We start from the raw sequence: 13,980 nt of genomic DNA on the forward strand, positions 1-13,980 counted from the left end.
AGAATTTTAGACGGAAGAATGGATTGTGTTTCTATTGTGGGGATTCTACTCATGTTATATCGGCATGCTCTAGGCGTACAAAGAAGCTTGATAAATCTGTTTCCATTGGCACCATTCAGTCTAAGTTTATTTTGTCTGTAACCCTGATTTGCTCTTTGTCATCCATTGCCACGGACGCCTATGTTGACTCTGGCGCCGCTCTGAGTCTTATGGATTGGTCCTTTGCCAATCGTTGTGGTTTTGATTTAGAGCCTTTGGAGACTCTTATTCCTCTGAAGGGGATTGACTCCACCCCATTGGCTAATAATAAACCACAATACTGGACACAAGTAACCATGCGTATCAATCCGGATCACCAGGAGATTATTCGTTTCCTGGTGCTGTATAATTTACATGACGATTTGGTACTGGGATTGCCATGGTTGCAGTCTCACAACCCAGTCTTGGACTGGAGAGCAATGTCTGTGTTGAGCTGGGGATGTAAGGGTATTCATGGGGACGTACCTTTGGTTTCTATTTCGTCGTCCATTCCCTCTGAAGTCCCTGAGTTCCTCTCTGATTATCAAGACGTCTTTGACGAACCCAAGCTTGGGTCGTTACCTCCGCACCGTGAATGCGATTGTGCCATAGATTTGATACCGGGTTGTAAATATCCAAAGGGTCGTTTGTTTAATTTGTCTGTGCCGGAACATGCTGCTATGCGGGAATATATAAAGGAGTCTTTGGAAAAGGGACATATTCGTCCATCTTCTTCTCCCTTGGGAGCTGGGTTTTTCTTTGTCTCAAAAAAAGACGGCTCTTTGAGACCATGTATTGATTATCGGCTTCTGAATAAGATCACTGTTAAGTATCAATACCCATTGCCATTGCTTACTGATTTGTTTGCTCGTATAGAGGGTGCTAAGTGGTTCTCTAAAATTGATCTTCGTGGGGCGTATAATTTGGTGCGGATCAGGCAGGGGGATGAGTGGAAGACCGCATTTAATACGCCCGAGGGCCACTTTGAGTATTTGGTCATGCCTTTTGGTCTTTCTAATGCCCCTTCAGTTTTCCAGTCTTTTATGCATGATATTTTCCGCGATTTTCTGGATAAATTTATGATAATATATCTGGATGATATTCTGATTTTTTCTGATGACTGGGACTCTCATGTCCAGCAGGTCAGGAGAGTTTTTCAGGTTCTGCGGTCTAATTCTTTATGTGTGAAGGGGTCTAAATGCGTTTTTGGGGTCCAGAAAATTTCCTTTTTGGGGTATATTTTTTCTCCCTCTTCCATTGAGATGGATCCCGTCAAGGTGCAAGCTATTTGTGACTGGACTCAGCCCTCCTCTCTTAAGGGTCTTCAGAGATTTTTGGGCTTTGCCAACTTTTACCGCCGATTTATTGCTGGTTTTTCGGATGTCGTTAAACCACTGACTGATTTGACCAGACAAGGCGCTGATGTTGCTAATTGGTCCCCTCATGCTGTAGAGGCCTTTCAGGAGCTTAAGCGCCGTTTTGCCTCTGCCCCTGTGTTGCGTCAGCCTGATGTGAATCTGCCTTTTCAGGTTGAGGTTGACGCTTCGGAGATCGGAGCTGGGGCAGTGTTGTCGCAGAAAGGTTCCGACTGCTCCGTCATTAGGCCTTGTGCCTTCTTTTCTCGCAAATTTTCGCCCGCAGAGCGGAATTATGATGTTGGGAATCGGGAGCTTTTGGCCATGAAGTGGGCGTTTGAGGAGTGGCGCCATTGGCTCGAGGGGGCTAGGCATCAGGTGGTGGTATTGACTGACCACAAAAATTTGATTTATCTTGAGACTGCCAGACGCCTGAATCCTAGACAGGCGCGCTGGTCTTTATTTTTTTCTCGCTTTAATTTTGTGGTGTCATACCTACCGGGTTCTAAGAATGTTAAGGCAGATGCCCTTTCTAGGAGTTTTGACCCGGACTCTCCTGGTAATTCTGAACCCACAGGTATCCTTAGGGAGGGAGTAATTTTGTCGGCCGTTTCTCCTGATCTGCGGCGGTTCTTGCAAGAGTTTCAGGCGGATAGACCGGATCGTTGTCCGCCTGATAGACTGTTTGTTCCGGATGATTGGACCAGCAGAGTCATCTCTGAGGTACATTCTTCTGCATTGGCAGGTCATCCCGGAATTTTTGGTACCAGGGATTTGGTGGCAAGATCCTTCTGGTGGCCTTCTCTGTCACGAGATGTGCGAGTCTTTGTGCAGTCATGTGACGTTTGTGCTCGGGCCAAGTCTTGTAGTTCTCGGGCTAGCGGACTGCTGTTGCCCTTGCCTATTCCTAAGAGGCCTTGGACACACATCTCGATGGATTTTATTTCAGATCTGCCTGTTTCCCAGAAGATGTCTGTCATCTGGGTGGTCTGTGACCGTTTCTCTAAAATGGTCCATTTGGTTCCTCTGCCCAAGTTGCCTTCTTCTTCTGAGTTGGTTCCTCTGTTTTTTCAGAATGTTGTCCGATTGCACGGTATTCCTGAGAATATTGTTTCTGACAGAGGTACCCAATTTGTGTCTAGATTTTGGCGGGCATTCTGTGCTAGGATGGGCATAGATTTGTCTTTTTCATCTGCTTTTCACCCTCAGACTAATGGCCAGACCGAGCGGACTAATCAGACCCTTGAGACATATCTGAGGTGTTTTGTCTCTGCTGACCAGGATGATTGGGTTGCTTTTTTGCCATTGGCAGAGTTCGCCCTCAATAATCGGGCCAGTTCTTCCACCTTGGTGTCCCCGTTTTTCTGTAATTCGGGGTTTCACCCTCGATTTTCCTCCGGTCAGGTGGAATCCTCGGATTGTCCTGGAGTGGATGCGGTGGTGGAGAGATTGCATCACATCTGGGGGCAGGTTATGGACAATTTGAAGTTGTCCCAGGAGAAGACTCAGCGTTTTGCCAACCGTCATCGTCGTGTTGGTTCTCGGCTTTGTGTTGGAGATTTAGTGTGGTTGTCTTCTCGTTTTGTCCCTATGAGGGTCTCTTCTCCTAAGTTTAAACCTCGGTTCATCGGCCCTTATAGAATATTGGAGATTCTTAATCCTGTTTCTTTCCGTTTGGACCTCCCTGCGTCCTTTTCCATTCATAACGTTTTTCATCGGTCGTTATTGCGCAGGTATGAGGTACCTGTTGTACCTTCAGTTGAGCCTCCTGCTCCGGTGTTGGTTGAGGGTGAGTTGGAGTACGTTGTGGAGAAAATTTTGGACTCTCGTGTTTCCAGACGGAAACTCCAGTATCTGGTCAACTGGAAGGGTTACGGCCAGGAGGATAATTCTTGGGTCAATGCATCTGATGTTCATGCTTCTGATCTTGTTCGTGCCTTCCATAGGGCTCATCCTGGTCGCCCTGGTGGATCTGGTGAGGGTTCGGTGCCCCCTCCTTGAGGGGGGGGTACTGTTGTGAATTTGGATTCTGGGCTCCCCCGGTGGCCGCTTGTGGAATTGGACTTGTCATCCTCTTTCCTGTTTCACCTGATTCCATCAGTAGTGGGTGTCGCTATTTAAGCTCATTTCTCTGGTGGTTTCTTGCCGGTCAACAATGTTATCTGATGCCTCTCAGTGCTTGTTCCTGCTTCTAGACAACCACTAGATAAGTTGGACTTTTGTCCATGTTTTGTTTTTGCCTATTTGTTCCAGTTCACAGCTGAAGTTTTGTTACTGTGTCTGGAAAGCTCTCGTTGATCAGGGATTGCTACTCTGGCGTTATGAGTTAATGCCAGAGTTTAAGGTAATCTCTGGATGGTGTTTTGTTAGTGTTTTTCTGCTGACCATGAAAGTATACTATCTGTCTTCTGCTATCTAGTAAGCGGACCTCAAATTTGCTAAGACTATTTTCCTGCTGCGTTTGTTGTTTCATCTGAACTCACCGTCATTATATGTGGGGGGCTACTGTCTTCTTTGGAATATTTCTCTAGAGGTGAGCCAGGTCTTATATTTCCCTCTGCTAGCTATTTAGGTCTTAGGCCAGAGCTGGGCATCTAGCGATAAATAGGAAATGCTACCTGGCTATTTCTAGTTGCGCGGCAGGCTTAGTTCATGGTCAGTATAGTTCCATCTTCCGAGAGCTTGTCCTTCTATAGGCTTGCTATGATCTCTGCCTGCAGAGATCACGACAGGTTGCCTAGGAGAGGTGTAGCTAAGCGGCTACCTGGTGTTCACTGGATCTCCTGATGGTGGAGTCAGGCTTGAGCTGCTGGTAGCCACTAGGTACCACTTTTAGGCAGTCCCCGATACTGCGGCTGTTGACCTCGGGGGTCAGGTTCGCCAACACGAACATGGACTTGGGCTTCCTTCAGACTACTTCTCGGGCAGGATGGATACTGACACGGAGTTTTGCGATAGGTCCAAGTACAGATACACAGGTCTCAGGACCAAGTTGAGGTACCGCCGGGAGCAAGTACTGCCGACACGGTTTCAAAATTTTGGGAGTGGCCACACACGGACCGGGGGAGCAGGTTCAGGCGCCGTCTGCACAAGGACCTCGGGGAGCAGGTTCAGGCACTGGCCGCACAAACACCAGGGGTTCGAGATCAGGCAGCACCACACAGGGACTGGAAGAGAAGGTTCAGGTACTGGCCGTACATGGACCAGAGGATCTAACAACTCACTAGTAGGACACGAACATACTAATGAATTAACGTTGCTTCCGCATCTCCATACTGAGGACGGTGCCTTTTACACTAAATGCCCCCCAGCCATGGGGGCATTTACACAGTGCTCGCTGCCCCTTTAAAAGCAGGGCGTGCACTCACATACTAGGGGCGTCGCTGGGAACACAGTGCGGCGTGCACAGGAGCAGGGAGCACACCAAGAATATGCCGACCGATGGGGAGGTGACAAAACAGTGGTGAGTATGTTGGCATCCTGGTATGGTGGAGGAGGGGGAACCATGCAGGGACGCCGGCATGGTGTTACAGTAGTCTGTAACCATGGAGACAAATAGGGCTGCAGACAAACAATTTTAATCAAAATTTATTTTTTAATTCTGGTACAATAAAATGTTTGTAAAACTCTACATTATCTTTTAATATATTTATAAAATGCAAAAAAAATGTACTTACTGGAGAAGTTGAAGATGCAAAGAAAAGGTTTTCTGAGAAAAGCGCCCTGAGCTTTGTGTTATAGGCGTTCTCCTTCTGATTCCTGATCGTTACGTGGAACATCAGTCGTCGGTTTTTGTCGCTGACTATGTACGGTAGACTCCTGCAGGAAGCCAGGGATCACTAGTGTGTACAGGGCCACATGCAGTCAGTCATGTATGCTTATTGGTGAGGACATATTGCTCAGAAATATGGCACAGATGTAGCAGAGTGCAGCTACCTCTCGCAGAGCCGTGTTATCAGGCAAACCTGCAACATGTCAGACTAGGTCACCTTCATCTACCACCTCATCTTTACTAGCTAAGCCAACATAGTAAAGTCCAGACACGCCAGCTGGTGTGGAACTACAAGTCTCAGCATGCTCTCGTCAGATTTGGTTATACAAGAGCTGGGGATCTCAAACCTAAGGCAAAACTAAACTTACACAACGTCAGGTTTCTGCACCACTTCTAGGGAAAGGTCCGAGTGACAAACTTCATCATCACCGCAGTCTTTTTGGAAGGGAATCTATTGTAAAAAAGAAAAAACATTTCATATTTTACACCTATAGGAACCGCACGAGAGGAAATAATAAAAAAATGCTCAACATCTGATGTTATAACCAAGCCCCACTTTTCAGTCCACAGCTCCCGTGCAGACCTATGTGTCTCCTTGCTTACGGACTACACGTGTGACTACGATTGTGACTCCACTTCTTCTATCCCTCGATCTTGCAAAACTATGGATGTTAGAAGTGTGGATCACAACTGCAAGATCAGACTACATAGGGTTGTTTGTAGTCTGTCACCATGGAGACACAATACATCTGCACAGGAGATTTATATCTAAAACCGCAAGATATTTTCTTCAATATTTTCTATTTTACACACATTGCAATTGTTTACACACCCTTCAAGATATTTCATTGCATGCAAATATTGTACAGGCGCTACAACACGTTACAGCTGGAGAATTGTGGCTGTATCCGCATGTGTATGGAGGGCTGCCAAGAGTCTGCTCTCGCGGAATAAGTCATTAATTGTGGCAAACCCTTGGTGCCATCTGCCTGACATAAGCACCAATGAGTTGTGGGTTTCATTAAGACTAAGAGGAAGAACCGGTCTTGGCTTACGGGTAATAAATTGATATTTTACTTATTTTATACTCACAAACCATGCATGGGGGCTCGATGTATACGGATTCAATACTGGACTGCTATCCGGTTTCTGGGCAGCAATATTAAGCCGCAATGCCAAGGCGTTCTCCGAGTCTGATGTCTCCTGTAATAGGGATCAATGGTTTAGACTTCAAGACCAATTATTCCCACCATGTACTGATGTTAATTAAATACATTGAGTTATGTCTAAATTATATCTTCTACTTACTGAAAACCTATTAAAGCCAAAGCTACAAAACTCTGCAGAGACGTGGACTGTCTTACCCTGTTCCTGCCCCAGAATACAACAAACGTGTCATGTGAATACTGTCGTGCTTTTTTTATATGAAAAAGTGGTGTGTGTATTATGTAATGTATTATGGTGATGTACAGCATGAGAAGTGTTAATGGATAATGTGAGTATAGTGTGGCGCCCCTGGGGTCCAGTCGCCACAGAGGTACTGCACCTCACCCAGAGGTGTGGTATCCCACTCTCAGGTAAGAAGGGAGCACTACCCAGGACTCTAACACTCACATCCAACACATACCAGTTCAGTGGGGTCGCCTGGGCGTAACCTTAGGGAGGTAGGCTTCATCCCAGGCTGGATAGGAAAGGGTGTTGGGGAGTGAGGGGGTAGGTAGAGTAAGGGAGGAGCTTAGAAGGCAAGAGACAGGCAGATTGTAAGAGAAGTGGAGATGAGCAGATGTGCTGGTCTGCAGCTCCTGACAAGCGGAAAAGAGAACTGAGAGGGGGGAGACAGAAGGAAGCTCCCGAGAGGACAGATGGGATCCTAGGGGCACGGGCAGTGCACAAGCCACCCGTGAGGCCCGCACCCAGACATGATGGGACCAGGTCGCAGTCAGGGGACCGGCCCCAACTTAGTGGAATACTTCAAGTTCAGCTAAGAAACCAGAGGCTGTGGCTTTTGCAAGAAGCACAGCCGCATCCACCCATACTTTGCCAAAAAGGCAGCCGTCCCGGTACCGAGTATCCCCACGGCCCTGGCAGGCGCTCCAATAGTATAGGATGAGCTTAGGATGGCATAAGACATAGGATAAGGATAATAGGTTAGTATATGAGATAGTAAATAGTTAATGATAGAACTAACCCAGTAGATGGGCACTAGTGTTAATAAAAGTGGGCTTTCCTGATAGTGGGAGGTCAGAGAGAGTTAGTGAAGTGGATAGTGAAGGCCAAGTTCAGGTGCGGTGGGCTGCTAGGGGCGACACGAGTTGCTTGTTCCAGGAGGTGGGAGGCATTATTGGGATTCCCGAGAGGTTGCTCCTGTCACGTTCGGAGTCTAAGGTCTGACATAGGGGCTGCCGGACAGATCGTGTTCTCAGAAGTACAGGGGAAGATGGAAAGACTGAAGGTGATGGCCTGTCCCAGGTGCACTGCCAAGGTGGACAAGGAATCCCTTAGACTGATGGAATCAGTGGGCTTGGGGAAAGTCCAGGGCAATCTAGTGGCAGGACTGAAGAGGAGTTGTGCTAAAAAGGAGGAATATGTGAAATGCTGTGCCCTATCCCACTTGTGCCCACCTGATGAACTTGGGCTGTTCAGTGACTGTTTGACTGTTACAAAGAACCTAGTGCCCCATGCATTGTGTGCGGCGGCTCCTGAGGATGGAAGCCTGGAGGCAGAGGTCTACAAGCGAGTCTGATGCACCCTACACCCAACAGAACACTGGGCCTGGGACACCCCTTGTCTGCAAAGTGCCAGAGCAAAACCAGAACCACAGCTCGGTCACAACTACCGCTCTGTGCCACAAAATCTGTAATAAAGGGAAGGTTCTGACTACTAGGACCAAGAACAGGAGAACCAGTGTTTCACGTGAGCGCAAGATGGTGACACGTGTGACATTTACACATATAGATCCATGGGAGCATACGTGACCACCGCCACCATAGACAGTGACTAAAGCGGTGGTCATGCATATGCACTACAGTCCCATTCACACAGTGAACACATTCTTGTGATTGCCCCTCCCCCCAATAATCATATCTTTATCACCTAGCCTGTGGGACCCCCAGCAATCACTGGGGTGTGGCTGTGGAACCTGGGAACTAGGTTCTTCCGAGTTCCATCTTGAATGATGCCAAAGGGGAGCATGCTTGATCTCCGCTCCGTTCATTGCCTATGGGACTGCTGACAATTGCACTGATAATGGGACTGCTTTCTCCGGAAGTCCCATAGACAATGAATGGAGTAAAAACTGAGAAAGCGCACCTCTGCTCTGTTCAAGAGCCCAGTTGGCTGGACCCCAGCGATCTGTAAGCTATCTCCTATCCTATAGGGAATTGGTTACTATCTTGAGAATAACCCACATTTTCTGTTTTGGAGCGAGGGTTTACACTTTATTGTGACACAAGGGAGCACTTTTCCTGCTTCCTGTTGACATCCACTATAATTAGTAGCAGCGTCGTTGCCTCTTTTATTATGGTGTTATAATTATAGCTGCACTGGGAGCTTATTGTAGAAGCGCTAACCAGAACGCATCCGTATATTGTGGCAGGACTGAGCAGTCTGGTTGGCTCAGACACGAAGCCACAATAAGACGTCAGTAGCCCCTGATGAGATGAGCGCATCATTCACCACATCCATCTGTCCGTCACATGCAGGAGACACCGATCTGGATCTGTGCTGGGCTCGGTAGAATATAAGGGGTCCTTAGCAAATACTGATTGAGCTAAAGCATAGCAGGAAGAGGAATACACACCGTACTATGGTGGGATTCAACAGCAGAGGGTTAGGTTGGCTTTCCTTCACTTGGGGCAAGGACTGAGTGTACATAACAAAAACCACTATTTCTGGCCATTATATAACGTATCCTGCAGTTTTTACTAGTTTTCCTATATGCAGTCATTAGTCACTAGAACATAAAGCATTTACTCTGCTTATTTTGATCTCTAGCTTCTCCCTGGACTTCTATATGGAGCAAACGTATTTTCCTCAATTACTGGAGACAGATTTGTAGACATATTTGAGCATATTTGATCAGTGCAAGAAATAGGTGAAAAAATAAAAATAAATTTTAAGTAGAAATAATAAAATATAGTTACTCTTGAACTGCCTAGTTATAAAGGCTTTCTGGTGCACCCCTAACAAGCACCCAACCCACGAACCCACACCTATCTTATGCCTCTGTTAGAGGGGTTTAGCATAATTTCATATTAGGAAAATTATGTATGAAGGATCTTGGATGCAATTGGGGCTTAGTAGCCTATGTATTGCTAGAGGTATTATTACAGCACAAAGTGAAGCTATGGCCCAGATTTATCAGGACGGGTGATGTTAATGCTGGTCTTGATGAGGGCGGGTGTTGGTGTCGGCCTCTTACCGAATCCGTAGCTTCTCACAAGTGGCATGCGCCTCACGTCAGGGACTGGAGTAAGATTTCTGGAGTAAGGAACGCCACTGCGAGTTGTAAATTAAACTGGCGTAAAAAACTTTTGCGACTTTTCAAAGTGATTTCTAGAATTCTAACATAATCGCTAGAAGACTTGTTTTTACGTTTTCCCCGGTCATTTGGCATTGCAGGATCTGAAGCTGGAATGGCGCCATGCTGCAGGTCCCTGCACAGTGGATCTCCTGGGGATCACTTTACAGTTCAACGTACCTGAACATTAAAAATGTGATTAATGCATGTTTCCTCCGTGCTTATGTCAGTGGCCTTAGTTAGGAGTCGGTCTCCACTTTCCTTAAACTGCCCTCTGGATGTCACTCTTGATGCCTCGAGATCAGCATCTAGCGTTGCGTTGTAAGTGATCGCCACTGAATGGAGAAGCAAAAATAGGAGAAAGACAACACTATTAATAATAATAATAATAATAATAATAATAATAATAACGAGTATGATCAATCCACCATAACAGAAGAACGCTGTACTGCTGGGTTGCTGATGGAGTCACCACTGATCTAGTTATGGGTCTGTTCTCGGAGTCTGTTCGTAGTAAATCAGAGCTCACAGGTTTCTTGTGTTGGTCCCGATGGTGAGGTAGCTACGCAGGAACAACCATATTTCTATTAAAAAGCCAATACTATGACCCACTACATTACGATATGGGTTAGACCCCTCTAATGTATCTCCTTCTCATACTTCTTAGGTAAGTGATGTGGTCATCAGCAGAAGGTGACAATGAGCACAAGGTTAGGTACATTTCTGTGGACGTTTTCATACATTTTCGTTACTTTTTTATGACCCATCAATCAAACAGTTCAAACCAGTACTTTACGTGGGGGGACCAACATTTGTGACACCCGCCATTGCCAATCACAAGGGGCCCCAAATCTCTGACGAGAGGCAACGATCATGTTTGTACTGGTCTCCGGCTGAGGGGAAGAGTCGGGTGATGGCGGTCATGAAGCAAACAACCACAGAAGCCTACTGTATTTCCCACCATCCTTGGTCTGAAATCTCAATCGGCCGACAGCTTGCTCCTCTGACCCCGTTACACATCCACACACGGCCTTATCACACATCTCGATTTTACTCCAATTATTTCATTACAAAAAAGAAAAAATAGGAAAACTGTAATAATAATTACCAAACTGTTGCCTGGAGTTTGCCGGCCTGAAGCGAGCGCTAAAGCAGATCCTCACAGTAATCTCACTGTTCTTATTTGTGAGGACGATTTTATCTGGATTAAATGAAACCTTCACGGACACGTCTGCGATACTCTGCGACCTAAAGAGAGGACAGATAAATATGACACCAATATAATATGGACGCACAACCCAGACCATGGTGACTTTATTGAACCAAACCCTGTAGTAAACTGGCCTTACAATATGTGACTCCTATAATGTCCGTGGTTTAGGAGTCCGGTGTATTCAAAGATAACTGGAAGCGAGGAACAAATCGATTTGAAGGACCTTGGTCCAGTGGCCACGTCAGTAATCCATGGATGTGGACAACCTACCTGCTGGGATCCCTGCACCTCCTCTAATAAGAAGTCGTGGCACGATGTCTTGCATGCATCATGCCGTAGCAATGATGTCTCAAGAGACAAACCAGAAGTGATGATGTTCATACGGGTCCCGGCTGGCGGCAATAGACTACCGATGTGGCCGCTGGACCAGACTCTTGAGAATCGATTCCCTAATCTCTACTAAGTGTTACAATTAATAATTAGGTACTGATCGCAAGAGATGTCACCGATCTAGAGAACCCATCTAAAAGAATAAATGATCGAACGTGCACACGAAGGTTCCACTCATTGTCTATGGGACTGTCGGAGATATCTGAGTGGTTTCTCGCAGTCCCCTAGACAATGAATGGTGGGACCTCCTTCAATTAAGACATTACCTATCCTGTGGATTCCCCTTTAAGATTAGGAGCAAAGGGTAATTATTTTACCAGGTTTCGGACGTTTGATTTCTCTTCTGATCAGGATTGACTGCACCACTCACCAAAACTGAACGACTTTCTCGTCGGCACCCACAGTTACATCTGTGATGGAATCTCCATTTAGATCTTTGTGCCCATCTAGCGATCGCCCAAAAAACTGCAGCGGCGGTGTGAATGAGGTGCCAAGGATTTTCTGAACATCGGACAAAGTTAACACATTAATGACACTAATTATACGGTAAAGTTGACAAAAAGACATCGGATCCACATTCATTACAAAAGATAAGTGTACAAATCTATGTAAGGGCATGTAGACGGGCAAGTAATATGGTGCAGTTTATGGGGCCGTACTGAACCTACTTATTCTTCTGAATTTGTACTGAGGCGCTAAAGCAAAATGTGACACATCGACGTACACTATTATGGAGGTTTAAGATAATTACCAGCTAAAATATATTTGGCTACTGGTTATCACTCTCGATTCCCAATAAATATAAATACCCTTCATTTTATAGGGGCAGCTTATGAGACTGTCCATAGCAGGAGACTGTTTCTCCTGCTATTTTTGCATACATTCATTGTATTCTCCTGTGCTCATCTCTAGGGGGCGCTCACTGCATAGAAAGTAGCAGTAAAAACCCATTTGCTGAGAGTTCCCCCTAGTGGTGACTATAGTTTTCTCACTTTTCATTTCCAAAAACAGACTGTTCAGTAAACATCAATCTAATGGCTGTGGGTGGTTTATCTCTCCTATACCTACAATAACTAAAACAGAAAATGAGTAAGGATGATAATATAATTTAAAAGTATATAACATTTTATAAATAAATATTAAAAAACTATGACTACAAAGAAACAGATACACAAAGGATTAAATGGGTGGCCCCTGACAAAGCTTTGTGTGAAACATGCGTGGGGATTGGTGGCGAAACCTTTATTTGCAGATGAACACTGGTCTTTTTATGATTTTGTGATTTTTCTATCTCTATGTCAGCGGTATCTTGCCTCTCTCATGCAATTACTACTTTTACATTAATACATTATTCTTTTTTTAGTGTGTGATTACTATTTATTGATTACGCAATGGATAACATATTTTTCTATACCATGAACTACACTGATTAATTTTGCTTTAAAGAGGTTGGCTACAAACTTTTTTATTGATGGCCTAACCTTGGGATATCTGATCGATGGGCATGCAACATCTGGCAGCCCCCTGATCAGCTGTTATCGGTGCCGGATGGAAGGTCTCCAATACTGCCAGAACACAGCAGCGCCGTCAAAACTATGGTGGCCACAGCCAGGTACTGCAGATCCACCCCCTAATCAAATGAAGGGGATAGATTTGCAGTAAACATGTTGACGCTGCTACATTTCGGTAGGATCCGAGAACTTTTGGCTGCTAATAACAGTTGATTGGCAAAGGTGCCAGATGTCGCCTCCTACTGATCATACATTGATGGCCTACCCTAAAGATGCGCCATTCATTATAAAGTAGTGTCCAACCTCTTCAATTCTAGTTGGTTGGTCCTAGTTCACACTGTCTCTTTGTGTAGGTGTTTAATCGTATTTCTTTTGTATTTGTTAATACAATTTGATATCTTTTTATATTACTTTACCGCCCTGCATTTTTCCTCTTTTGGTATGCGTTATGTTTTCCGTGCTTTTCGCTGCATTGTGCATTTATCAGCGTGTGAATATCAATCATACCCAGTCAGGAATACAGAAAGAAAACGAATTCTATAAAATGTAACCTGAATTACCTGGGAATATTTAGTTTTTATTGTATTTTTATCGCCGTTGTAGATGTAAACTGCTCCACTGTTCTGGTTTTCTAAGGGAGCTCCAACAATGACATCATTAAATCCATCCAGATCTATATCCATAAGTGCAGCTATGGCGGCTCCAAACCTTGTATTCTCCGCACTTTTAGGGCCTTCTAAATATTCACGCTGCTGTAATAGTCCCTGTAAGAGAAAATAAATATTATCATAAGGCTAGGTCTGACCAATGACATGAAGATCACAACGTCCACTATCAAAACTGCCTACAATGAGCATCAGAACTGGACCGCGGAGTAGAAGATGGAGGCCTAGACTCATCTCATGAATTACCGGTAATATTTCTTCTACATCATGTTGAAGGGAGCGTGTGCACCTGAGTTACTTGCTTTGAGTTATGCCACTGATTCCCTACTCCAGTGGTCTCTTTCAGCAGAATAATGCCTCTGCCATATTCCAAACTTGTTTAGTAATGGTTTAAAGAACAAGACAAAGCCTCTACAATGACTTGTCTCCAGAATCCCCAGATCTCAAGTCCTCTGGTGACTCTTCTCTAAAATCTCAAGATCTCAATCCCTCTGGTGACGAGTCTCCAAATTCCCAAGTTCTCAATTCCTCTGATGA

At 45.3% G+C, this 13,980-nt stretch overlaps 1 protein-coding gene across 1 annotated transcript in view; it reads right to left on the reverse strand.

Annotated features, from left to right (window-relative positions):
* The window catches only part of ITGA2 (integrin subunit alpha 2), a 165,850-nt gene that overhangs the window by 24,427 nt on the left and 127,443 nt on the right, over positions 1–13,980 (reverse strand). The window contains exons 14-20 of the mRNA XM_077285240.1: positions 13,339–13,542; positions 11,638–11,768; positions 10,773–10,912; positions 9,845–9,999; positions 6,238–6,348; positions 5,514–5,596; positions 5,051–5,192 (exon numbers count right to left, since the gene is read on the reverse strand). Coding sequence (XP_077141355.1) covers positions 5,051–5,192; positions 5,514–5,596; positions 6,238–6,348; positions 9,845–9,999; positions 10,773–10,912; positions 11,638–11,768; positions 13,339–13,542 — 966 coding nt within the window. The remainder of the gene's footprint in view (positions 1–5,050; positions 5,193–5,513; positions 5,597–6,237; positions 6,349–9,844; positions 10,000–10,772; positions 10,913–11,637; positions 11,769–13,338; positions 13,543–13,980) is intronic.

The sequence above is a fragment of the Ranitomeya variabilis genome, chromosome 1 (assembly GCF_051348905.1).
Source record: "Ranitomeya variabilis isolate aRanVar5 chromosome 1, aRanVar5.hap1, whole genome shotgun sequence".
In the NCBI taxonomy this organism is placed as follows: Eukaryota; Metazoa; Chordata; class Amphibia; order Anura; family Dendrobatidae; genus Ranitomeya; species Ranitomeya variabilis.